This window comes from Amborella trichopoda, chromosome 12, assembly GCF_054954075.1.
Source record: "Amborella trichopoda isolate Santa Cruz 75 chromosome 12, AtrichopodaSantaCruz75HAP2 v2.0, whole genome shotgun sequence".
NCBI classification, from domain to species: Eukaryota; Viridiplantae; Streptophyta; class Magnoliopsida; order Amborellales; family Amborellaceae; genus Amborella; species Amborella trichopoda.
In genome coordinates, this window is record NC_142347.1 from 40,874,745 (window position 1) to 40,902,488 (window position 27,744).

At 34.9% G+C, this 27,744-nt stretch overlaps 1 protein-coding gene across 2 annotated transcripts; it reads right to left on the reverse strand.

The window, feature by feature from the left end:
* Nucleotides 1-454: 454 nt before the first annotated feature.
* Nucleotides 455-14,094, reverse strand: LOC18447001 (uncharacterized). Of its 2 annotated transcripts, none has more exons than XM_011629741.3 (2): nucleotides 13,131-14,094; nucleotides 455-4,917 (listed from the first exon to the last, which is right to left on the reverse strand). In XM_011629741.3, the coding sequence occupies exons 1-2, from the start codon at nucleotides 13,230-13,232 to the stop codon at nucleotides 3,688-3,690; spliced, it is 1,332 nt and encodes a 443-aa protein (XP_011628043.2). In that variant the 5' UTR covers nucleotides 13,233-14,094; the 3' UTR covers nucleotides 455-3,687. The 2 variants fall into 2 exon arrangements, 1 of the variants encoding a protein (XP_011628043.2); XR_016045859.1 differs by lacking the exon at nucleotides 455-4,917 and adding an exon at nucleotides 10,728-11,682.
* Between the last annotated feature and the right edge of the window lie 13,650 nt (nucleotides 14,095-27,744).

Below are 27,744 nucleotides of genomic sequence, written 5' to 3' on the forward strand. Positions count from 1 at the left end.
AAAGATTATTCTTCTAGACAATGAGATCACTTACGCATAAAATTTATCACGCCTAAAATTCATGATAATAAGCAGAAGTAATTGTTTCATTTCACTTTTAAAAAGAAAAGATTATTTTTCAAGATCATGAAGTCACTTACCTAAAATATTTGAGTGGGAGCTTCCGATAAAAATTCAGCCAGAAAGAGCTCACTGCGTTTCGACTAGAGAGAGAAATATCTCAAAAGTTTTATAAGGTGGGAGTCCTCACCTCTCCGAATTTAAATTCTTAAGACATATTATTATATTATTTATTAAGCTCCACCTCATACATGAGGTTTGACGATATTATTAAACGTGAAACATTTAAGCACCACGTCAACTAAAGGACGTGGTAATCAAGGGAAAACGTTAACAAAAGTGGTGATAGTCCCTAAAGACCATAATACTTATATGGACCATCACACTATAAAGAATTATTTATTTTTTTATTTTTATTTTTTTTTGAAAGTTTAGAATTGTTACATTATTTTCCTCTTAAAGAAATTTAGTCCTCTAAATTTGTGTACCTGATTACTGAAAAAGATAGGGATGTTTTTTTCTAATATCGTCTTCTCGTTCCCAAGTCAACTCCTCTCTTGAATGGTACTGCCATAATATATGGACCAAAGGAATCTCCTTGTTGCGCAACACTTGTACCCTTCTATCCAGTATCAAAATTGGCTACTCAATGAGGGATAGGTCCTTCCTGATCGATAAAGGTTCATATTTCAATATATGGGATGGGTCGGGCTGATATTTTCGTAGTGATGATATATGGAAGACATTATGGATGTTTGCCAATTCGGGTGGTAAGGTAAGTCTATAAGCGACATCTCCGATTCTTTCCAAGATTTCAAATGGTTCGATGTAACGTGGGCTCAGCTTTCCTTTCTTGCTGAATCTCATAATGCCTTTTATTGGTGAGATCTTTAGGAAAACTCGATCACCTTCCTCAAATTCAAGATTTCTCCGTCGGTTATCGGCATAACTCTTTTGCTAACTCTGAGTTGTCCTGAGCCTTTCTCGAATTAACGTTATCTTATCTGTCATTACCTGGACAATTTCTAGCCCCAAAAGCTTTCTTTCACCAACCTCGTCCCAACATATGCGTGACTTGCATTTCGTTCCATACAGGGCTTCATATGGTGTCATCTGAATACTGGCTTGGAAGCTATTATTATAAACAAACTCAATCAGGGGTAAATAGTCATCCCAGCTTCCTGTAAAGTCAATGACATAGGCCCTCAGCATATCTTCCAAGGTTTGGATAGTCCTCTCCGATTGTCGATCAGTTTGGGGATAAAAGGCAATGCTAAAGGTGAGCCTCGTCCCCATGGCTGACTGTAGCCTAGCCCAAAATTTAGAAGTAAACCGAGTATCCCTGTCCTATACAATACTGACCGGAACTCCATGCAACCGCACTATTTCCTTAATGCACAATTGGGTCAGTCAATCCAAAATGTACGTCGTGCGAATCGACAGAAAATTGGCAGCTTTGGTGAGCCGGTCCACAATGATCCAAATGTTATCATGTCTTGAATTTGTTCTAAGCAAGCTAGAGACAAAATCCATAAAGATGTGCTCCCACTTCCACTCTGGCACGGGTAAAGGCTGCAACAACCCAGCGGGCCTTTGATGCTCATCTTTTACTTGCTGGCATGTTAGGCACTTAAACACAAATAGTGCTACCTCTTTTTTCATGTTATTCCACCAAAAGGTTTTCTTCAGGTCCTAATACATTTTAATACTTCCGGGATGTATCGTATAACGACAGTGATGTGCTTCTTCCAAGATAGCTTTCTTCATACTCTCATCATTCGGGACACAAACCCGACCTTTGAATCTTAGCAAATCCTCACTACATATAGAGAATTTTTCTCTCTTTCCTAGCTTCACCTCTTCTACAATTGTTATAAACTGATGGTCTTTCTTTTGTATCGATCGAATCTGTTGGATTAATTGGGGTTCTGCCTTAATGTTGGCAATCATACTTACCACACCAATAATGGATGGAGTCAGATGTCAATCCATTATTTCCTCTAACAATCTCATTTCTTAGATCATAAGATGAGCTAAGACTCTTAGAGATTTTCTACTTAGAGCGTCGGCCACAACGTTAGCTTTTTCTGAATGATAATAGATTGTACAATCATAATCTTTTAAGAAATTCATCAATCTTATCTGTCGCATATTTAAATCTTTTTGAGAGAAGAGGTATTTCAAGCTCTTATGATCCGTGTATATTTCGAATTGCTTACCATATAGATAATGCCTCCATATTTTCAAAGCGAATACTATTGCAGCCAGCTCCAAGTCATGAATTGGATATTTTTTCTTATAGTCTTTCAACTGTCTAGATGCATATGCCACTACTTTCCCATATTGCATTAATATATAGCCCAAGCCTTTATGTGAAGCATCACTATAAATCACAAATCCCCCACTCCCCTCAAGAATAGTTAAAATAGGTGCTGAAGTTAATCGAACTTTTAATTCTTGAAAAATCTCCTCACATTCACTTGTCCACTCAAATTTGACATTTTTCTATATCAATCGAGTCAATGGGGTTGTGATCCGAGAAAATCCTTCTACAAATTTTCTGTAATATCTTGTCAATCCCAAAAAACTTTGAACTTTAGTCACATTACTTGGTTGTTTCCAATTAACAACGGCTTCAACCTTTGAAAGATCAACTGATAGACCTTCCTTTGATATGACATGTCCTAAAAATGTCACTTGTTTGAGCCAAAATTCACATTTACTAAGTTTGGCATACAATTTCTTTTCTCTTAATATTTGCAATACCATTCTTACATGTTGCTCATGTTCCTTCTGATTCTTGGAATAAATTAAAATATCATCGATGATTACCACAATAAATTTATCCAAAAAGGGCTTAAAGACCCAATTCATCAAATCTATAAATGCAGACGGTGCATTGGTTAATCTAAAAGACATGACAAAAAATTCCTAATGGCCATACCTTGTTCTGAAAGCTGTTTTGATAACATTTTCACTTTTAATTTTAAACTGATGGTATCCAGATCTATGATCAATTTTTTAAAACACTTATGATCCTTGTAATTGATCAAATAAATCATCAATTCTAGGTAATGGATACTTATTTTTCATTGTCACTTGGTTCAACTGTCTATAATCGATACACAATTTCATGATCCTATCTTTCTTTTTAACAAACAATACCGGAGCAACCCAAGGTGACACACTGAGCCTGATAAAATTGATAAAACCTTTATCTAATAATTCTTTCAATTGTTGTTTAAGTTCCTTAAGTTCTGCATGTGTCATTATGTAAGGTGCCTTAGAAATTGGGGCTACCCCTAACAATAATTCAATAGAGAATTCAATTTCCCTGTCAGGCGGTAATCTTGGCAATTCTTCATGGAAAACGTCGGGAAATTCTCAGATAACCGGAGTGGTATCCAAATTTATCTCTTCCTTCCTATCTTATTTGATATAGGCAAGAAAGCCTTGACACCCTTTTTGAAGGAGACGATTAGCTCGAATACAGGAGATTAAATATGATGAGGAGTCTTCTTTGATACCATTGAAGTAAAATACTGGTTAATCAGGAATATTAAAGGTAACCATTTTCTTGTAACAATCAATACTTGCATGGTAAGATCACATCAAAATCTTGAATTTCTAGAAGTAATAAATCAACCAACAGTTCCTTTCTTCTATCTTTACTACACAAGATTTGTACACTATATGGGTGTCACTTGAATTTCTCATCGGTGTGGCTACCTCTAGAATGTATTCTAATTGTTCTGGTTCTACCTTTAAGTGGCATGCAAAAAGCGGTGATACAAATGAATGAGTAGATCTAGGATCAATCAAAACATGAGCTATTTTTTGGAAGATAATAAGAGTACCTTGGATCACTGATTTTGAGGCCTGAGCGTCTTGCTGGGTGATCGCAAATACTCTTCCTTTCATCTGAAGCTTTTGAGTTATCTGTCCCTGCTTTAAAAGCTGTTGCATCTGTAAGCTAGGACATTCTCTAATCTCGTGCCCCAATTTTCCACATTTAAAACAGGCTCCAGTACTCCAATAACAAGAGCTCGATTCATGCTTTTTCCCACATTTTTTACATGGTTCTATTGGGCTTTGAAGTGGCAAGGGCCTTAGCTTCTTGTTTGCCCTTTCAAACTGTTGTCGATTAGATGGTGTGGGTCTAACTTGACTTTTCTGATTTTTCATCTTTTGGTAAGCTTCGAAATCTTTTTCGACAATTTGAGCTTGATCCACTATTTCAGCATAAGTTCTCAATTTTAAGACTGATATTCTGCTTCTAATAGCTGGCCTGAGATCTCTTTCAAAAAATTTCACCTTTCTTGCCTCATTGTTAATCATATGTGGTGCAAACCTGATCAATTCAGTAAACTTGGCCTCGTACTGTGCTACTGTCCGGTTTCCTTGGATTAATTCCAAAAATTTCATTTCTTTTTGTTTTCGAATAAAATCTGAGAAATACTTTTCATTAAATGCCTCTAGAAATACCTCCCAAGTCAAGGGTTTATTTTCTTTGACTAATACTCCTTTTGCCATTCGCCACCAATGTTGTTCTTCACCTTCTAACATAAAAACTGCTAAGGCCACATTCCTATCATCGGTACATTCCATAACCTCGAATATTTTCTCCAATTGCATAATCCATCCCTCTGCTTCCAGTGGGTTCACAGCACTCTTGAAAGAAGGTGGATTCAATTTCTTAAATTGTTCGATACTACTCCCATCATTTCCCGTAACTGACTGCCTGGGTAAATTGTTGTTTTCCATCTGATGTTGCATTAGAGCAACCATATTTTCCACGGCTTTGTGAATTCTTTCCATATTAGCTTCAGCTATTCTGGATCTTGACTTCGTCCTAGTCTGTACATGCAATAAATATGATTTTAACTACATTCCTTTTAAATTTCCTAAGAATCTTAAACCTATTGCTCTGATACCATAATTGTCACGCCCCAAGAATTTACAATACTGATATTTCTGAGATTCAAAACACATATATACATCTCTTGATAGGACAAATTTATAGTGGCGAATTCTTACAAAGTAACAAAAAAAAGTTTAAGCACAACTACAATATCTTCCAGAGTTGATCCTGACGAGCACTCAAAATGAAACCGCAGTTATCTTGAAAAAAAAATGTTTACCATAATTTGATGAGTTTGACTACTCAGCAAGTGATCTTCATAATCCTAAAAATAATCACGGTTGAAAGATATCAATGTTTTAAAAAAGGAAATCTATTAACAGAAATGCATTAACAGTTTCACTTTCAAAATGCATAATTAAGTATAATCCAAATAATTGAAATGCATATAACATTTTAACGGCAGTGCATAATTCAAAGGATTTCACAAATTACCCTACTGACGTCCCAAGTAGGTCACCTATATACCCCATCAGCGTTCTGATGGGTCCACTTAATCCCTATCGGCGTCCCAGATAGGTCCACTTAATTCTTGCAGGTCCACTTATACCTCACCGGAGTACCGGATGAGACCACTTAATCCCAACCGACATACCGGATAAATCCACTTATACCTCACCGACGAACCGAATAAGTCCACTTGCATACTTAAAGTATTTCTAAATCTCTTTAAACATTCGAAAGCAGTGATATCATGTACTCAACATATCACTGAAATTATTAATATGAATTTCACTGAAACCATTAATAACAGTCACTTTCAATAACATTTCAAAAATAACCAGTCAAATATTTTGGGCGCAAACTTAAAAAGGTAACAGTTCGTAAAGACATTATAGCATAATTGTCAATCTAATATGTATAGAAAAACTCTTATAGAAATTCAAGAATACGAAATTATCACAATTTATGGGATGTCAAGTTCACAAATAAATATTTCACAGACAATGCTATAATCAAAAGCAAAAATATCAGTTTTCAAATAATAAGGCAGTCATTTGCACATAAATTTTACAATGTCTAAATATTCAAAAACAGTAGAAAGAAATCTCACAATTTACTAAAAGCGAAAATATCACATTTATTTCTAATAATTTACAGCATTTAAAATATTTTACAATAGATAACATATCACCATTTTTACTAAAAAGATTATTCTTCGAGACAATGAGATCGCTTACACATAAAATTTATCGCGCTTAAAATTCATGATAATAAGCAGAAGTAATTATTTCATTTCATTTTTATAAAGAACGGATTATTTTTCAAGATAATGAAGTCACTTACCTAAAATATTTGAGTGGGAGCTTCCGATAAAAATTCGCCTAGAAAGAGCTCACTGCGTTTCGACTGGAGAGAGAAAGATCTCAAAAGTTTTCTAGGGTAGGAGTCCTTACCTCTCCGAATTTAAATTCTTAAGACGTATTATTATATTATTTATTAAGCTCCAGCTCAGACATGAGGTGTGAAGATATTATTAAACGTGAAACCACGTCAACTAAAGGACGTGGTAATGAAGGGAAAAAGTTAACAAAAGTGGTGATAGTCCCTAAGGACCATAATACTTCTATAGACCATCACACTAAAGAATTATTTATTTATTTATATTTTTTTTGTTTGTTTGAAAGTTTAAGATTGTTACATAAATATACATGCAACTATCAAGTGAGTTGAATTCCCTAGGGTACAAGGGATTTGGATTAATATATATATATATATATATATATATATATATATATATATAGAACTTTTAGAAAATCAATAATTTAAACTTTTTGTACTAAAAGTTTCATTTATGACCAAGTGGAGTGAGAGAGAAATCTAGAGAGAGAAAAACAGAGAGAGAGAGAGAGAGTGGAGAGAGGGGGAGTGAAGATTCCTATGATTGGGAACGTTGTCTGAATAATACACATATAAGGAATCGAGATCTCAATATGTTAGGGATCTCGATCCTAGCCTTTAGGAATCTCGATCTCAATCTTTGGAGATCTTGCTCCCAACCTTAAATGCTATATAGAGTCTAGGACCATATATATTTTTTAAGATAATGATTTCTTTATTTATAGCCAACGAGTAATGCAGCTATATTAAAGGTATAGTTGCAATTAGCTGCTATAAATGAAAAAAATCTTCAGTTTGGTGGTCATCTTGATATTTAGGGCAGGGTTTGAGATTCCAAACACCGAGGATCGAGATCCCAAAATTTAAAATCTAAGATCCCTTCCTGGAGCGCTAGAGCAAATTAGATTGCTGCTTAGGTTGAAACCCTTCCACAATAGGTGAAAGAAATCATTTAGGATTGTTAGAGGAGCTGCTCTCTCTTTTTCAGGGTGCGTGTGTGGGGGGAAACAGTTGACCCATGGTCCTAAATATAAAAGATCTACAGGTTATAAGTCTGCAATCAGTCCACGATGAAAGCCAACTGTGCCAATTATATAAATTGGCCAAGAGGACCATCTTTGTTGGTTTGTCCAAAGCGTCAAGTGCTGCATTGGCCACACGCCATACATGTCTGAAACAAACTACCAAAGGTCCTCAACATAACAATATGGTTGAAGATGGGCTCCACCTTCCAGGGACCTGGGATTGCCCTTATTGTCCACATAATCACATCCATGAATGACCAGGAGGGCTGACTAGCATCGTAAGTTTTAAGGCACTCTAGGAAGTCTTGTGCTTGCAGGCATAATCAGGGCTGAGATGGATGGCAGTATCCATGTGGAGCTCCTGCATTGTGCAAAGAGCAGCCATGAAAGTTTAGATCGATTACCCACTGTTTCGGCGGCCTCCAAAAGCTCGATCTTGGAACCTTTTGTGGTTTAACATTCATGATGTGGTTCTACTTACTAGCAAATTCAGCTAATGAGAAGTCTCAGAGATCTCTCCAGTTTCATGCCCAAAAGATGACATTAATTTAATTCAGTCCTTGATGGATTCAGTTCAAGCTTGTCTACTCTCAAAGGCGCAATTTTACGCTCCAGCCATATTCTCCATATCATGGCTGATACTCTGGCTCTCCATAGTAGCATAGCCGCAGGAAGGGTAAGGACGAAAGAAGAAGGCTGAGAACAATTTTTGCACTAACCAGGGACCACCAATGCCCCCTTGAAACTTTGGATCATACAGGTCCATAAATGGCTGGCCACAGGACAATGGATGAAGAGGTGTTCGCTAGCTCCCCTTGCATCCTTGCACATAGCACATCAATCGAGAGATGGATTCCTCGTCATTGTAAATTGTTGATGGAATCCATTGCAAGTGGGGCTTGGTTTTACATGCTTACTATAAATAATGAGATCCCTACTTTAAAGAGTATACATAATCCTTGATTATCATACACTTTAAGGTTGGTAACAAGATCCTCAAAAAGTTGGGATCAAGATCCCAAAAGGTCGGGATCAAGATCCCAAAAAGGTTGGAATCTCGATCCCGAGCATTTGGAGATCTCGATCCCTAACATGTGCATCGTACGAATGGCGTTCCCAACCATAGGGATCTTCTAATATTTCACGATCCCTCGCACCCGATCACGTTCTTGATCCCAGTACCATTCCCACTCCCGATCCCAACAACTATGCTTTGAGGTCTGTAGCGACTTCAAAGCATCTGAGGAACAACAAAGCTTATCGTCTGGTTGGGGAATTGTGTCGCAGAAGACCAATATGTCTGGTACATATTGAAGATAGGAGATTTGAGGCAGTGAAGCATCTTGTGGTGGTACAATCTTCATATAGTTAAACTACAAATTTCAGCCATGATTAAAAGAACCTAGGAGAGGCGAAGAAGCCTCGAGGGCAACCATTAATCAGCACCTTGTAGTTCGGGGACGAGATGCACCCCTATATTCATGATCTTTTTTTCTGCCCAAACCCCATAAGGTATAACACTTGGTCGACAATAAATTAGTCCACATGATTGTAAGCCTTTTCTAATCAAGCTTAAAGACCAGGCCAAGGATTTTATACTGATGTCTAGAATGGATGCACTCATGTGCAATTAAAGCCCCATCTAAAATATGCCTATCCTGTACCAAAGCCCCTTGGTTTGTTGAAATAACAAAATTCAAGACCTGCTGAAAGCAAGAGGTAAGGATCTTTGAGAGGATTTTGTAATAACCATTGAGGATACTCATAGGCCTGAAGTCTTTCAATTCTTCTACCCCTTCCAGCCTAAGGGCCCATGCGATGAATGTGGAGTTCATTCCCTTATGAATATTTCCCCTCTTGGTGAAACTCAACGAAAAAGGCCAAGAAGTCTCCCTCTAAGGAATCCCATAACTTGTGGATGAATAAGCCTCGCAAAAAACATCAGGCCTAGGTGCCTTATCTTGACCCCACTCCAATACTGCTCTGCAATCCCCAATTTGGTGAATGGCCTTTCTAACCACCACTCTGCCCCATCTCTAGGCAAAGTAAGAAAAAGAAGATTTGCAATCCTCGGCCTAGCATGGGGATGGACTGAAAATAACTTCTCGAAATAATTTATTTTCTAACCCTATTCACATCTCAAGGCATGTCGTAGGTCTAATTGTTCTCCTAAATCTCCCTTATGGAATTAGGTCTTCTCTGAAAGTTTGTTCTCTTACAAAAGAAAGATGTGTTCTCATCCCCTTCTTTGAGCCATTTTACTCTTGATCTTTGGAATCAATAGACCTCTTCTTGTTTAAGGATGGTCTGAAACGACATATTTGCTTCAACCTACTTGTCCTCTCCTCCAGGTCATCATATCATCATTAGAGCTTTTTCCCAACTATTGGGATCGACTGCACTAATCCTAGGCAGCCATTCTGCTCTATCAAGGGTCATACCCTTAGTGAGGTCATAAGTCGCCATATCTTTTCTCATTACTTCCAACTATGTCCGTTTGGGCCTACCCCTTGCCCTTTTGAGCCTTCCACTTGAACCAACTTGCACCTCCTAATAGATGTTGTATTGGGTATACGCTGCAAATGGCCAAAATACCTAAGTCTACTTCTCTCATCTTATCACCTATTGGAGCCACACCTAAGTTCTGCCAAGTGCATTTATTTTAAATAAGTTATTTACGTACGGACCTTAAATAAGTTAGGAAAACACGAGTTGCTCTCATTATACTCGAAAATTACAATCAAAGTCGGTCAACGCAACTTTTTTTCTTGACAAAATTATCCCCTTGGTCCGAGGATGGCATCCTCGGACCGTTTTTTTTTTTTTTTCTTTCAAAACTTAAAAGTTGCGGTCTGAGAATGCCATTCTCGGACCACATCTTTAAGTTTTTTGAAAAAAAAAATAAAAAGCGGTTTGCGGATGATATCCTCGGACCGCTTGTTTATTCCAAAACTTAAAAGCGGTCCGGGGATATAGCATCCTTGAACCACTTTTTTTTTTTTTTCCAACACTTAAAGTTGCAGTCTAAGGATGGCATTCTTGGACCGAAACTTAAGTTTTGAAAAAGAAAAGCAGTCTGAGAATGCCATCTTCGAACCACAACTTAAGTTAAACCCAAAAAAAAAACGGTCCGAGGATGGCATCCTCGACCCGAGGGGTAATTCTGTCAACAAAAAAAAAAGTCACGTTGACTGACCTTGATTGTAATTTTCAGGTATAAAGGGAGCAAGTCATATTTTTATAACTTATATAAGGTCCGTACGTAATTAACTCTTTTAATTAGGTACGTAATTAAAACAATTTAAGGTCCGTACGTAATTTAACTCTTTTAATTAACTTATTTAAGGTCCGTACATAATTAAATTCTATCCCTTCTTGTCTTGCCACTCATCCATCTCAACATCCTTATCCCAACTACACTCATCCTATGGCCATGTTGTTTCTTACTGCCCAATATTATGTCCCACAAAGCAAAGCTAGTCTCACAGTTGTCCTATAGAACTTCCCGTTCAACTTCATTAGTATGCAGTGAACTCCTCCGAGTCAGTTCTGTAAATTCCCTACTAAGTATAGGTCCCTAATTGCTGTTAAGATGGCCTCCATTCTTCCCTAGAAACTACCATAGTTCCAGTGGTTCCACTATTTAGGCAGCCATGGAGATGCAGTTTATTTCAAAGGCTAAATCTTTCCCAACCTTGAACATCAAAGGAGGACCCCCATTAAGGAATCAAGGGATGCCGGTTGGGTTCCTCTAGCCATATTTTCTTAAAACAACAAGGTTTCAGACCACTAGAGATAATGTCAGTTGTCCAATAGAAAAGGGTGTGGTCTGAAATAGATTTAGGGAGAGATCTAAAATGAGTTCCAGAAAATTCCACTTCCTGTATGGAGGAGATTAAAAACCTATCGATCCTACTCATGCTTGGACTGGCGGTGGGGTTTGACCAAGTAAAGAGACACCTGTTGAGAATGAGGTGAGGGGCAAGAAACCAACTCGGTTGAGTTTCGTCGATAATTCTTCCCAAGTTTGGTGACTGTAGTCTATTCAGGCCATGGAAGAAAATTTCTAACTACTGTTTTCGCATTTTTTTTTTTTAAGAGAATAATTTCCAAATTAAATTGTATGACATTCTAGTGAAAGAGACAAAGATTGAGTACATGCCTATTGTAGCTGACTCCAAAGCTAAAATTGTTTGGCCCCAAATGACCAAAATCCCACTGGAGGTCCCTTGGGCAGGTAATGCCTCCCATTGACAGGGTCAGCTACCCATTAGAAGAGATTTCAGCAGGCCGCAAGAAGACCCTGAACCCCACCATCTTGATGGCCTAGAATTCCTGCAAGAGTTTCCATCATAGTTGAGCTATTCACTTCTTTTTTTTAATAGTTCAATGCATAACAGCTGCACATAGTGAAGAAAGAGCTATGCATACATGGAAACAAAAGAATAATTGGATAAGACAAAGGAGGAGGGGGAAGAACTAAATGTGAAGACAGAAGAGGGAGAGGGAGAGGTGAGAAGTACGTGAGGGTTTGAAAACATGCTATGCAACCCTAATCGCACAACACGAGCATATAATAAAGGCATAGGCACATGAGGTTAGCCCACTAGATGTACCAGACATAGAATGCATATGAATTTAATGCATATGCGGTACTATGGAAGCAACAGTCTAGTCAGCAAGAAAGTCCATTCCAAATTCATGGTAAGAATCTAATAATCATCATATATTAGCATGTAATGTAGTTGAAACAAACTTATAAAGTCCCATAGCACAATATGTTTACCGACCCACCCATATATACCCTACTAGAAGATTCCAGACCACATTAAGACCTATACGCATGTCATAACCGACCAACAAGGGGGGATAGAGCAGTCGACGAGCTTACCTCTGCAAACTATAACTACAATTGCAAAGCTCATGAAAATACCATAAGCCCAACAAAAGAAACAAACCATCAGCCTTGTCAAAAAAGAAACAAACCATCATAGCAAGATGACAAAACTCAAACAATGATGGAGTAGTCTCAAAAGTAGTGACTATCCTTGACACAATTGACACTGCAATGAAAAGAAAATGATGGGAATCTCTGCATGTAAAAGATGTTTATAAAAATTAATTTTTGTGTATTACAATGGAATGAGGTTATGCTAGTAATACTCTGTTGAAAGGGATATTCACTTTCAACCTGAGGGTATTTTCAATCAATCAAACCTTGTAATATATGCATAGCAAATGTATTGACCTAATACAAGTTAAATCACAAGTTTATCATGATATAATCAAGTTCAACATGGCACAAGAGCTTAAACGGTTAAGGGAAATAGGAATTGACCTATTTCCACATAAAACACTGGAATTTCAACAAAAAATTAGCAACTTGTCACCATAAAAATAGGTTTCAACACCATCCTTATATCTCACTAGCTCAAGGAAATTTTGTCCAAAACAATGAAGCAAATATAAAAATCTCTAGTTGGAAGTAGGAAAATGGAAAAGAAATACAAGGAAAGGATAAATGGTTATTGAGTTCTAATCTCATGAAGCAATCCATTCCGATTTTCTTTATCCTTCATTTTACAAAACCAAATCCAAAAAATTCATCATGCACAAACCACTGAAAGAGTAATTATACAACTGATTCAACCTACAAAACTAAATATCATCAGTAACACAATACAAAATTTGGATCCCCAACTACAAATAGCACAAGTAAGAAAACAGAAACAAGGCACGCACGTTCATCAACAAAACAATAAAAACCTCAACCAAAATTTCACCTTTGTGTGGCAAATAGAGCGCCATTCCCTTCTAAGAGACACAATGTATGAGCAATTAAGCGAACTTCTTTTATCACCATCAATCAACATTAAAGAGAGCATTCTTCAATTATTTCAAAACAAAAGTACCAAGAGAGACCAAGAACGGTTTTCCTTCTATCACTATCAGTATCTGGAGATAAAAAAGAACAACCTTCTTTTTATCACTCTAAAACAACAGTAGCCCCCAATTCCTTTAGTTTATCCACAATAGGGCCAGCCTCCTCCTTAGTTAACCCCTTCTTCAAAACAACAGGAGCTTTCTCCACCAAATCCTTGGCCTCTTTGAGCCCTAAATCAGTAAAAGTCCTGACCTCCTTTATAATCTTAATCTTTGCGGCTGTGTCAAATTTCTCGAGCTTCACATCAAAGGCCGTCTTCTCTGCGACCTTGGTCTCAGACGCCGGAGAACCAGATTTCCCTGTGGCGTCGCCGGAAATGGCACCGGATAGCGCGGGGCCATGTTTCTGAAACCCTAATTTGTGACGAAAGAGTAAAGAGTAATCATACCTCTCAATTTTGGTGAGATTCAGGAGCTCTTCTGCAATTCTTTCAAGCGTCTCAGATCTGGATTCAACCTGTGAAGAGAAGGAGAATGAAGAGCTTCGAAGCCTGAAGAGGGTCTTGATGCACAGATAGGATCTTCTAATTAAGATCATTTTGTTGGTGGGTTTGATTTCAAATCAAGGTTTTCGGATTTTCATACATGAATTGAGATCATTTTCGGAGTTGCAGAGAGGTTATTAGATTGGGCTTTATGCTGCGATTTATTGGTCATGAATGGAAAACACTTGGCGTGTCAACGAGATGATCAGGATACGGTTTCCATAGGGTTTGGTCCTCAATGAATTGAGAGAACATTTCGGGAGTTGCAGAGGGATTAACAGAATAGGGTTTTTTTTTAGGGTTTAGTGACGCCATAACTGGGAGCGTGGTTTCACTCAGGTGCATTTTAGTTCTAGTGCTATCCAGCAAAAAGTACTATGATCCATACGATCATAGAACTTCTGTGCTCATGAATATATCTCACCGTCCAATCAATAGGGAAACGGTGATGACGTTGACGATTACAGATTTTCTATAGTCATAAGCTACACATCGATAGCCCCAATCTCGAATTGACAAAATCAAGCGGCAAATAATCGATCATTATGTTCCTCCAACATTTGCAATGAAGACAATTGGTTTTTCGTTGTGCTGGTTATTAGTAGTTGCTATTGTAATTTTTCCTATTTTCAGTAGGAAAATAGTGGGAAAATATGCTCCGTTAAGGAGGATGATGTCTTTATACTCCGTAATGACTAATGAACCTCCATCGTTTCAGAATATGGCGCCTATATCAAAGGTAGGCTTGGCAATGGATAGGGCCACCTCGCCCGGCCATCGAAATATAGGGCCAGGGCCACAAAATGTTGCTTCAGGGCCAAGCATGGCCCAAGCCATGACAAGGCAGGGTTGGGCTTATGTAGTATCTTTTTCAAGTTTTTAATAATTCTTTTATTTTTTTTAGGCCCTGGCCAGTCTGGGCCTAGGGACATGGGCACTGATTGGGCCGGGACTAGCTTGGGCCAAGATGTCATCGTAAGGAAGTCACATTGATTTTGCAACACGAGATTCGATGTTGAGCGCGATAAAAGTTTTGATGTAGGCATGGTTAGCTCTTATAAAGTGTTTTTTTTTAGGAAACTTGTTTCATAAGGGCTTGGCCGCATATATGAGATCTAAAAAGTGTAAAGTATCTATCTTAAAGAAGGATGCAAGTAGGTGTTCTATTTAAAAACAGTAGAATCTGACGGTCCAAATGTTTTTTTACTAGACTTATTATTTTTAGTTTTTAAAATTTACTTATTTTTTTCATATTCATGATCTCCATGTTAGAGATTACATGTCCTTAAAAATTAAGTCCAAAAATCCATCCCAAAAATAGGTTTTATTAATAAGCCAGCATTTCTACATATGCGGGCTTGGCCCCATAAAAACCAGGTCTTTTTTTATATATAAGAAAAAGTATTTGGTGAGTCGGCCAATTCTACACGCCCTCCAAAATCCTTCTTAAATATGGATTTTGGATCCAAAAATTTAGGGTTTGTTAATGATAAATATGAATCTAGATATTTATATTTTTAGAAGAAAGTGACTTTAAGACAATGTTAGAAAAACCAGGTGATCTAACAAGTAACTGTCCGGTTAGATCATTGGCCGGTTTCGGTTTCGCGCGGTTTTGGTGATCGGCTGGTATTTTAAAATAAAAAATTCAAAAAATTGTATATAAAATCCAAAAAATAAGGAATTTAGTTTGTAATACATTTTTAAATATTCTTTATATTATGGTAAATATTACAAATTGTTGTGGTCATTAATATTCCCTTTTATATATTTTCCATCTTTTTCAAAAAAATTTAAAAATACCCGTAGATACAAATCGATTATTTAAAATCCATTTTTTCATTTATTTTTATCTTCATTTGAATGTGTTTTGTTTTAATCATTCTTTATAGGGAAACGTTTATATAGAGCCTAGGCTCTAAACAATCAAATTAGAGCCTACCTTAAAAATACAACTAGAAGAGATTGTTTTGATGCCCAAATATCCTCAAATTGATCATCTCGACATCAAGATACATGGAGTTCAGAAAAAAATGGATTTCAAAGTTTGGAAATAGTGCATCTCGTAAGGCGTTTTGGACCGTCAATTTTTACGGTATTCAAGTTTTCACAGATCTGCTCGATCTATACTATTTTTGAAGCTCTGATTTTATAACTAAAAATGAAAATATAATTTAAGGCTATCACAAAACTTTCCTGCATCGAAAACCATATTTCTCAACACTATATGAAGGTGGGCTCTAATTTGATTGTTTAGAGCCTCGGCTCTATACAAACCACTCCCTTCTTTATATGCTTTTCATATTTGAATAGATTTTTTTTATTGTTTTTTTATTTTTTTTCAACAATTTTTTGATTGCCCGGGGCTTGCCCGGTTAGAACAGTTGAATCGACCGGTTTACCAGTTAAGCCGATTAAATCACTTATGGCCCAATGTCCGATTAACCGTTCCGGTTCGATTTTGCGAACACTGCTCTAAGATTAGATATTGTTTATATATATAGAACTATCTCATTTAAATTCGTCATAACTAAAAGAAAAAATTGCGTAAATATCCATTTTATTTTTTGTTATTATGAAAATACCTAAAAATTTTCATTATCACTCATATGTCCGTTTTTTGAACTTCATAATAATTTTTTGAAAAAAAGACGAAACTACTCATTTTTAGTTTTTTGATAAAACCGAATTTTACTATTTGTAGACTTGGCCAAGTTATTGACTTTTCGATTGTAATGCATACCTTTACACTTTCATGTTAAGGGTTCCAGTCTTGCCATATGCAATCTCATCATGGAATGGACAGGATTTGATACCAAACCCTCTTAAAGAGGTATGTATGCGTTTACTAAGACGCTATTTGAATAATAGTAATAGAAGTAGGTATTTGACTAGTTTTAGATAATAGTACTAGACGTACGTATTTGACAAATTTTAGAGAATGAAGAAACTTGCTGCACATTTAAAGAGAAAAGTTTAGGTTTTTCAAAAAAAACCAAAAAATAAATAAATTCGGTTTTTGAAAAACAGAAATTTTAATAATTTTAGTTTTTAGAAAAAACGAAAATGGGTAGCTTCTTCTTTTAAAAAAAAAAAATTGTTATGAAGTTTAAAAACAGGCACCAGTAATAATGGAAAGTTTTAGGTATTTCTGTAATAATGAAAAATAAAATAGATATTTATATAATTTTCCCTAACTAAAATCCAGAAAACCAGTTTTTGACAAAAAAAACCATTGCTTCTAACGGTTATTATTTTGAACTACCCTTTTGTATTTTCTACACAAACATATTAACATTTTTATTATCTCTTTTGAACATTTTTCATTGACTTCTTCGCTGAGTTCAGTGCCGATTTTGGGGTAAGTACGAATGACCCAAGACACCCCAAAATGTGGGAGGGTCAGAAACCTTCTACTCAAATATGTGATATATTTAGTCCTTTGATATTGACATCCATGTCCGGGTAAAGGGCTCAGTTGTGTTCGGTAGGTAGACAACGTAAAATTTTGTTAAAACTTATCATGAATCTTGAAGCGGACTAAGATTTATGTAGCAGACTCCAATTAATTAAAAAAAAAAAGCTATGATGATGTTGAGATGTTAACATCCATATAAGTTTATAATATATAAGCATAAAGCCACACTTATTTATGCATACATACCTTTTAATTGCTCCACCATCACCTAAATATTCAGCTAGTTTATAGACCAAATAAGTTTATAAAGCTTTATTAATAACAAATTATCTAGACCGTCCATTTTCAAGATTTTCATGGGTTTATAGATCTACCTAATGTGAACAATTTTTGGAGTTTAAAATTTTATAATTAAAGATAAAAATAGATTTTTAAGTCACCGTAGGAATTTTTTACACCAAAATTATATCTTATGATAAAATTTAGGGGTGCCCTTGATTTGATTGTTTATTGTTGCAACCTTATACAAACCATACCGTCTGTTGAATTCTAACTTTTTCACATGTGCATCTCCAAACTTGAAATTGATGTTTTAAATTGTTTATTTTTAATTAAAGCTATGGAAAAACTGTTTCAAGGAAGAGATCCTCTAAATTATTTCATGTTGGTTTATATGATCATCCTCCATATGATTATTTTCAAAAAATTATCCCTACCAATGATCTTTCTAGATAGAGAGAGCTAATGATTGGGGTGGAGGATCCCACCACTCTTTATTTTATGACTCAAGACCCTCTCATATGAAATAGGAACTCCAAAATTTGGATTTCAGAACGATTGTGTATTTAACTGGTTAGAAAGAAATTAACTAGTACAAAGTATAATATAAGTATGAGAAATAAAGCATAAAAAATACAGACATCACTTGAACACAAAGATTTACGTATTTTATCTCAAAAGGGTACATCCACAAACATGGTAAACTGAAATCTGTTATACCAATGAAAAGGTACATCACATATTTTGGGATACAATAATCCAACCTTTGATCAAACCCTTTTGAACTAGCTTTGACCAATGCTACAAGTCAATTTTTTATTTCTACTCCATAGCTAGATATTGTACATGAAAAAACCCTTGAGTATAACTAAGACTTTCTCTTACTAAAAAGAGATTTCACCCAAAGTCTACAAGGGAGTCGTAGGTATTATCATGGTGGCTCTCTTCATAAAAAGCTCACATCTCTCTATATAATTACTTCTCAATGCAAGAGACCCTTGCTTCTCTCTCGAGAGAGAAAGTTACATTTCCCAAATGGCGACTTCAAATGGGGGCACATATGTTTTTCTTCGTTATCTATGTATAAAAGGTTAGAAACCATGTACCAAATAAGAAAACTTCCCTAACATGTCATACATATCTCAAAAGCCAAGTGATATAATCATGGGGTCTTGAATCTTGATCTAGTTGGACTTCCATTTGCTTTACCTAATCTTAATCTCACTTATAAAAGGATTTCTATGGGCTTGTCATTTTACCTAAGACTTTCTCTAACAAGGTCCACCTTAATATTAAAATCACCTCCTTATGATATCAACATCCATCATATAATTTCACAATTTCCGCCTTTTTTTCTAAATAAACCCCTTAGTCATTTTTACTAAAAAATTATGTTTGCCATCGTATTTTTCCACCTCAAACAAAACACTCACACATATCGTCATAGACTTTTATTTGACCGAATAAACTAAAAGAAGCTATATATTGAACCATGTATTCTAATACCACTTCTTAGAATCCTATACTTAACCGGTACAGGATTCTACTACAAGATTCTACTACAATCCTATACTTAACCGGCTAAACAGAAGTTGGAGCCTACTACAATCCTATACTTAACCGGCTAAAAAGAAATCAATAAAGAGCATAATACGAGTATGAAAAACCAACCTCTAACTCTATAGGAGGTACTTCAGTAGATGCTTCTCTCTGCAAGAAGTTCATTTATCTCTATATGAAGGCACTGCCACTCAGTGCAGGAGGTTGTTGTCTCTTTCTCTAGAGAAAATTGTATTTTCTATATAGTGACCCCAAATGGGGAAAACATATTCTTTTCTCTCTCGTCTCCCTTAGATGTTAGCTATATATTAAAACTAAAATATATAATCAACAGTCCTAGTCTAGTTGGACTTCTATTTTCCTTACCTAATCTTAATCCTATTTATGATAGGATTTATAAAGGCTTGTAATTTTCCTATCACTTAGAGAGAGAGGGGTTGCAATATGACAAGCAGAGAGGGAAGGTTGTAGGAGATTGTAGATAACTTTGGTCCACCCTCCGGCCTCCAAGAGGTTCCTCTCAAAAACCAATACATTTTAGACCGAAATTTCTAGTTCATATAAGGTTGCAACCTTAAAATGGAGAACTAAAGTGCACTTCAAAAGTCCATTGAAAGAGGTGCGTTAATGTTGAAAAATTCTCTAATTGATCAACTCGATATCGATATGTATGAATATGAAAAGAAAAAGGATTTCTAGTTCAAAAAATAGTGCATCTTGCAACGGACTGTCCATTTTGAAGATTTTCATATGTTTATAGATCTACTTGATTTAAAACATTTTTGGATTTTATAATTAGATATGAAAATAGATTTTCAGGCCATCTTAAGAATTTTTTATACTAAAACTACATGTTATGATAAAATTTGGAGGTGCGCCTTAATTGTTTAAACCACACCCTTAAAAGAAAACTATCAGATGTTACCCAATAAAAAAACTCTCAAGTGAAGTTTATGCTTGTGGGGAGCCTCTGATTTGCACCCAAGCCTATAAAATATAAAGGGAGGAGTAAACTTGTTCAAAACCTCTTGACAATGAGCGGCAATTCAATTTTCATAATTATTTAAGACCAAGCATGACTAGTAGCTTCTTATAAGTATTCCATTAATAAAAATATTTAAAGAGCATGACCAACTCATAGCCTTTATGAACCTTACATAAATGCTTTTTCAATCCCTCCTCCTCCCAAAATCAACTTGGGCCCATGCGAGGGCAAGAAGCAACTACCCCCTTCATCATTGTTATAGAGAATTCGATATTTCCATTTATAATGACTAAGGCATCCCTTCGAGCAAGCACAAATATTTTCTCGATAATTAAAGGAAAAAAAAGTTTATATAAGGGTGAGGCCGAAAACAATCAAATTAAGATACACAGATAAAATTCATTGAAACAAGTTATCCTAATGTTAAAAAACCCTCAATTCGAATATCTGGAGATCAAGATTTATGGACATTAGAAAAATTAGATTTCAAGTCTTGAAAATAGTGCATCTTGCAATATATTATCTAGATTGTCGATTTCAAAATTTTCAAGTGTTTATAGATTTGCCCAATCTAGAACACTTGAAAATTTATGAACACTTATGATTTTCAAGTATAAGGATTCAAAACATAGTATAGATCGAGCAGATCTATGAGCACTATAAAATGTTGAAAATTAACTGTTTAGATAATTCATTATATGATGCATTATCTATTTTTTCTCATATAAATACATCTTGATGTTGAGATGATCGAATTTGAGGATTTCTTGAAATAACATCATCGAGAGGTGTGACTTAATTTGATTGGTAAATAACATCATCTAGAGGTGCGACTTAATTTGATTGTTTAGGGCCTCATCCTTAGACTTTTTCGATAACTAAAACACATTAGTATTGAGAATCATTTAGACCCCCTACAAACGCAAACTAGTCTAGAATTTTCCCAAAAGATTGCATGTTTTGTTACAAAAGACTATGTAATTGTGCTTAACCACCTATCAATAGGGCCGGCCAGCATGGTCGGCCCAATCCCAAGCCAGGCTAACCCTATATGTGCCAATGCAGGCCCGGCCCTTTGTCAGCCACCTATCCATCATTATAAGGGTGCAGTTTGCATACGGATGCATCCGTAGGTGTAGAGGTAAGGTGCACTTTCAAATTTTATCAAGGTATATAATTTTGATGTAAAATGTTCTTAGAATTATCTCAAAATCTATTTTTATATCTAATTATAAAATTTTAAATTTTAAAAATAGTTAAAATCAAGTAGATCTATAAACACATGAAAATCTTGAAACTGGACGGTACAGATAATATGTTGTAAAATGCACTATTTCTAAAACTTAAAATCTTTTTATTTTTCATAGTCATACATCTCGATGTCGAGATGATCAATCAAAGGGTTTTTCAACATTAAAACTACCTTTTTCTATGGATTTTTGAGGGGCATCCGTAGTTCTACATTATAAGGTAGCATCCTTATATAAACTTTTTCCTCATTATAAACTAGAAAGAAGTTCATTATAAATACCCTTGATTAGTCGCTCATCTCCAAACTTTAAAATAATAAATTTAAAGGTTCCTTTTTCATATGTGTGAGTTGAAAATTCTACAAACTTTGGGTACACGACAAGCTAGCATTAATTTAGTTGTTAGCTCGTGAGTTGAGCCCATACCTTGACATCATCGAAACTTCAATACAAGGGCCTTCATTCAAACTAGGACCAGCGAAAAGATAAACCAAATTATAAGATGACAATAGGGTTCCTCTACTATATTATATATGCAAATGTGAGAAGAGGACAAAAGGGCTGTTTTCACCGGATACTGTATCAAATGAGAGAGAGAGAGAGAGAGCACCCTTCAACGGTTCATATTGAACCATGAGGCATCTAACGGTCGAAAATTTATTTTTTTATTTTTTTTTAATTTAACAATTACTTTTACCTGAAATTTATGATATATATTTCTTTTAAAATTGTGTAACCAAATAAAAAGATATTTTGAATGTAATAAATTAACTAAAATACCCCTAAAATTTTGAGAGGTATTTTGATTAATTATTTTATTGAAAATAACATTTTTATTATTGTTATTTGTTGTGATTTATAAAAAAGAATCTATAGTTTAAATTTTAAGTAAAAATAAATTTAAATAAAAATAACAATAAAATACAAAATTGAATTTGTGTGGTTCAATTCTGAATCGTAAGACAACATCATGTGGACAGAAGGCTTTCCCCCTTTGAAAATGAGAGCACAACAAAACACAAACGAGACTCTTCAACAAAACACAAACGAGACTCTTACATTCTAAAATAACAAATTTGTCTAAAGAGTTTTGTTAAGGCATTCTTATGCAATAGCATTTCTTTAATGTATTCAACATTCATTGGATATCTATTACTCTTGTTTTGTAATACAAATTTTTCATATAAGGATATTTTCCGTTATTAGGAGGGCAGAATAGGTTATTCCTACAATAAACTAATGATAATTAATGTTCTATGTAGGTGATGTCAAAGCTCATGTGGATGATATCATTATTCACTCGAGTTATATTAGGATACTCTAACTTATGTAGTGTTTTATTAATGTACTCAACATTTTTGGACATTTATTATTTTTATTTTGTAACACAAAATTTTTTGAGCGAAGGTATTTTTGTTTGCTAGGAGGGTTGGAAACGATATTTCTATAAGAATCTAGTGGCAATCTATTAGTTGTTAAAAAATAATCAATGTTCAATATTGGTGGTGTCATATATCATGTGGATGATGTTATTCTCCATTATAATTAATACATATTTTCATTTTTATGAAGAATTTATGTTTTACCTTTGATTAATTATTTTAAATACCCATAGGCAAAAAAGTTACACAATACAGGGTAAAGGTATCAAATATCCAAAAATACTGAGTAAGTTAAGAAAATATTCATGTGTAGGCGTACCTCAACAAAACCCTTCTCTATTCTAGTTAATAAATATTTTTTTTTCTATCAAGAAATTCTAGCTCACCCTCAATGAATTGCCTAAAATACCTTTAAACAAAAAAAAAAAAAAAGGTTCCTAGATTATGGTGCAAAGGTATTACATGTCTGAAAATATTGAAGTACAAGACCTTCTCGTAACCATTTAAATTCATTGTAAAGAAAATAGCCATCATTTATTTTTGGTTGATAACCTGTTCGTTAGATCACATGGCTTATTCCTTGATGTATGTAATATATAATTCAATTTTTCAATATGTAAAAACATTTGCTATCTTCTTCAAGGAAGATTGTTCAATCGTGACCTTATGTGGAATGGAATGGATGATAATAATATGGGTGCAGTTTGTATAAAGCCGAGGCTCTAAACAATCAAAGTAAAACGTACCTTCAAATAGTATTGCAAAATGTGGTTTCAATATTTGAAATCTTTGTGATCGCTTTAAAATATTTTTTTATCTTTAATTATAAAATTTAAAGCTTCAATAATAGTGTAGATCGAGCATATCAATGAAAACTTGAAAATTGGAAGTCCAAAAATACGTTAAAAGATATACTATTTCCAAAACTTGAAATTTATTTATTTTCTCATATCCATATATCTTGACGTTGAGATGATCAATTTAAAAATATTTAAACATCAAAACAACCTATTCTAGTATAATTTTTGAGATGGACTCTAATTTAATATTTTAGAGCCTGGGCTCTATATAAACTTTTTCCAAATAAATATTAGTGCGATGGGTCGTGGACATGCAAGCATAGATGGAGAGTTTGATTATTTCTTACAAGAAAGGGAAGAAAATTATGGAAGCCACATGTTGTCAAGACTCCGGACTTAACCGGTCTCCAAACTATAAAATGGCTGGGTGTCAACGTCCTTATCTCTCTCTCTCTCTCTCTCTCTCTCTCTCTAAAACCACCATTCAGGTGTTTCTCACACAAATCCCATTTGTAATGGGAAAAAGTTTATATAAGATTACAACCTTATACTGTTGAACTAAGGTACACCTCAAAAATCTTACAGTAGAGAATGTTTCGGCATAGGAGATCCCTCCAACTGATCACCTCGACTTTAAGATGAATGGACATGAAGACAAAAAAGAATTTCAAATCAAATCTAAAACATAGTGTATCTTATAACAATTTATTTGGACCGCCTATTTTCAAGATTTTTATTTGTTTCTTAATTTACTCGATCTGGACCAATTTTTTAAAACTTTAACTTTTATAACTGAGGATAAAAAGAGATTTTGAAGCCATCATCAAGTTTTGAACGCCTAAATGACATCTTTAAGTAAATTTTATGGATGTGTCGTAGGCAACCTTGTACAAACTTCACCCTTTATAATGACCTGGCAACCAAATCCGAATCATAATCTAGGTTAATAGAAATCCAAATCTTTATCCCTCTCTCTCGGTCAAATCCAAATCCTAATCTCTCGAAGAAATGAACGAAAGTGCCATTATTTAGGGATGACTTGCATATGGTATGACGATGATAAAGAAATTACGATAGAAAATAAAAAAAAATTGAAAAAAAGATCTATCATTTTAATCTTAATTGACTCGTTATACATATCAATACCCGATCAAACTATCAAACCACCATGATTACGCTTATGCCCAACCTCAACTCCTCCTCAATCGTGAGTAAACGTACCTGAGTCAAAAAAAGCGGATTGTGTACAATGATACCATTTTATTTTAATATAAAGATGTTTTTTTTTTTTTGAAACAAAATTTAAGATTTATTAATAATAAAAACCAATTACATCAAGGATTCAAAATCACCAGCAACCACCGGAGCTTCCAACTTAACTCTCCTTTTAGCCAACGAATCAACCAAAATATTAGCCTCTCTGTACACATGTTCTAGTGACACCGTCAAACCTGATATTAAGTAGAAGATTTGCAGGCCGACCTGCTTGAGTCGCCAAAGGAATCGTTATTCTTTCTCACACCATTTTATAACATTCAACGAATCCCCTTCAATAATAAACCTCGCGCCAAAATTTCTGGCCACTAGAATCTTCAAGTCAAACATAATTGTAGATAATGCAACATGATTCGCCGTGGTAACACTACAAAGTCCAGCAAAAGTAAGAATTACATTTCCTAGCCAATCACGGACCACTCCACCAAAACCAGCTGGGCCTGGGTTACCCAAAGACTATTATCAAAATTCAACTTAAGGATTCCTTGGTCTGCGGGATTCCATCTCATACAAGGTCTATTTCTAGACACATCCAGCTGAAAAAAATTAGAGAAATTAATCATAACATCAGTTTTATATATACCGCTCCTTTCCTGGACCAGAGAGAAAGTTTGATGTTGGTCATAATTACTTATAGAACACTTGTTTCATGCGGGCTGGATCATATTTCCACGATATGCAATCCAGAGGTATAAAGTATCCATCTTAAAGATAGATGCACATAGATGGTCCATTTAAAAACATTTGTAATTGACGGTCCAAATATTTTGTTAATATAATTATTATTTCTAGTTTTCAAAAAAAAAAAAAATTCATATTCATGATCTCCATGTTAAAGATTATATATTCTCTAAAACTTAGGACCAAATTGTATTTAAAAAATATATTTATTACCAAGCCTGTATTTCTACATCTAGGGGCTTCGCTACATGCTAACTACGACCTCAATTATAACCATCTAATGTGAAATCTGATAGCTGGGGTGTGTCACAAAGTTTGAGTTTTAAAGTTGGAGCTTAATCAATGAATAAATACAGCCATCTAATTTTACATCCATGACAAGATTAATTATAACCACCTTGTACCAAAGACAAATAGTGTCCCTCTATACTTTCCAAAAAAAAAGGTTTTATGATCTTGCGGGTATCTTAGTTAGAAAATTTTATGACCCTTGTCTTGGAGAATTTTAGGACCTCAAAATTTGGGGGTATCCGTCCGAGCGACGAAAAAAAGAAAGAAAGAAGAATTTCATGTGCATTCCTCTGAGTGGCGGAAAAATTGAATAAAGACCATGGAAATAAAATGGTCAAATCTAACTGTTTAGTAACTTACAATACATTTTATTTTTCTTGAAGAGTATGTGTATCATGCTCCCTCGGGATACTGTTGTACATCTACTCCCTCAGTCATAGTACCTACTTGGGAGAAATTTTTCAATTTGAAATTTTAAGAAGCATCTAAGAATTACTAGATGATAAATTTCAAAATAAAAATATTTTGAGTTTCCAGTTTTCTAACACTTATACCTCACCTTCAAAAACTAAACAGTTCAATCTTGAGACATTTTTGTTTTTAAATGGTATAGAAAGTGTAATTTGGGATTTTTTTTTTAATGAGATACGTTTAGATTGACGAAGTTAAGTCCCAAAAAAATTCGGATCCCAAAATTATTCCTAAATTTCGTTTCACCCGAAGGAATAAATATACAATATCCTCTTATTGGAGTAGGAAATCTTGTGCTTTTGAAACAATCATTGGTGATTCGAATGTGGATCTCAAAATTTTATATCAACAAAATATTGCACAATGAGCACCAGCAGGAGCACTCACATATGCTTTGGCATTCTCTCTAGCTTCTTTCCTAGAAGTGTACTATCATCATAAAAAATGACTAATCTAATGGGTAAAAAGAGCCCGAGCTTAATTCGTTAGCACATGACAATTTACAACACTACGTCTTAAGCTTAATTCGTACAAAGGATAGGGTCCTCTCCCCTGACTTACACAAAAAGAACAAATGACTAATCCAACTCATATATTATTTAAGGAATACAGCTTAATTCCTACAAAGAGTAGGGGTCCTCTCCATGACTCCCACAAAAAACAAATGACTAATCCAACTCATATATTATGTATGGAATACTTCTTATCACAGGGAGGTTAGAATAGAATTCAAATCCAAGACCGCAATACTATACTCTCTTTAATTACCCAAAAAATAAGAAAATGTATATGATGAGATCTTTTATTTTTTATACAGGAAGTCAAAGTCTTCTTTGACCATTAGATTTAAAATCTGAGTAGTTGAGGATGTGTTATTGTTTAGGCACAAAGTCCAAATCATAATTTCTAAAAAATTGGGACATACTTTCATCTATTAGATTTCACATCCATTGGCTAAAAGCGGTTGTGACCTCCTTGTATTAAAAATAAATGGTCTTATAATATACAATCCCAAAAAAAATATAGTCTATTGTTTGACGGATAAGTCATGATAATGTAGTCCTTGCTTCCTAATTACCAAACCAAGTGACTGAACTCATAAATCTAATCCAACGATAACTTGGTCCATGAATCAATGAATTTATGGGGGGATCAGACTGTTTTTTCAATAATGTTTAAGAAGACGGAACGATGGGGTGGATCGCTCACCACCGATCCAGCTCCGGATTGGTGATACTGATCATTCTCGAATTGCCTGGATCGGTTATAAAAAATTTCAAAATAAATGGAATAAAGTATAAGTTAAAATATAGTAAAGAGGACTGTTTTAAAAGCTTGATTGGCAAACCGGGCTAATTCTTGAATGTAAAAATTGGTCCAAGAAAAAAATAAAAATAAATAAATGTAGGAACCTGTCATTTCCATGAGAATTGAACCGATTCCCAGATCTGACAGCTAATTGGGCGATCTATGCTGTTTTCCAATTTGGATCCACAACGTTCAATTTGGATCAAGGCTTTTCAATCATCAGTAACGAACATATGGGAGCATGTTCCTCACACATCCAGATATCATTG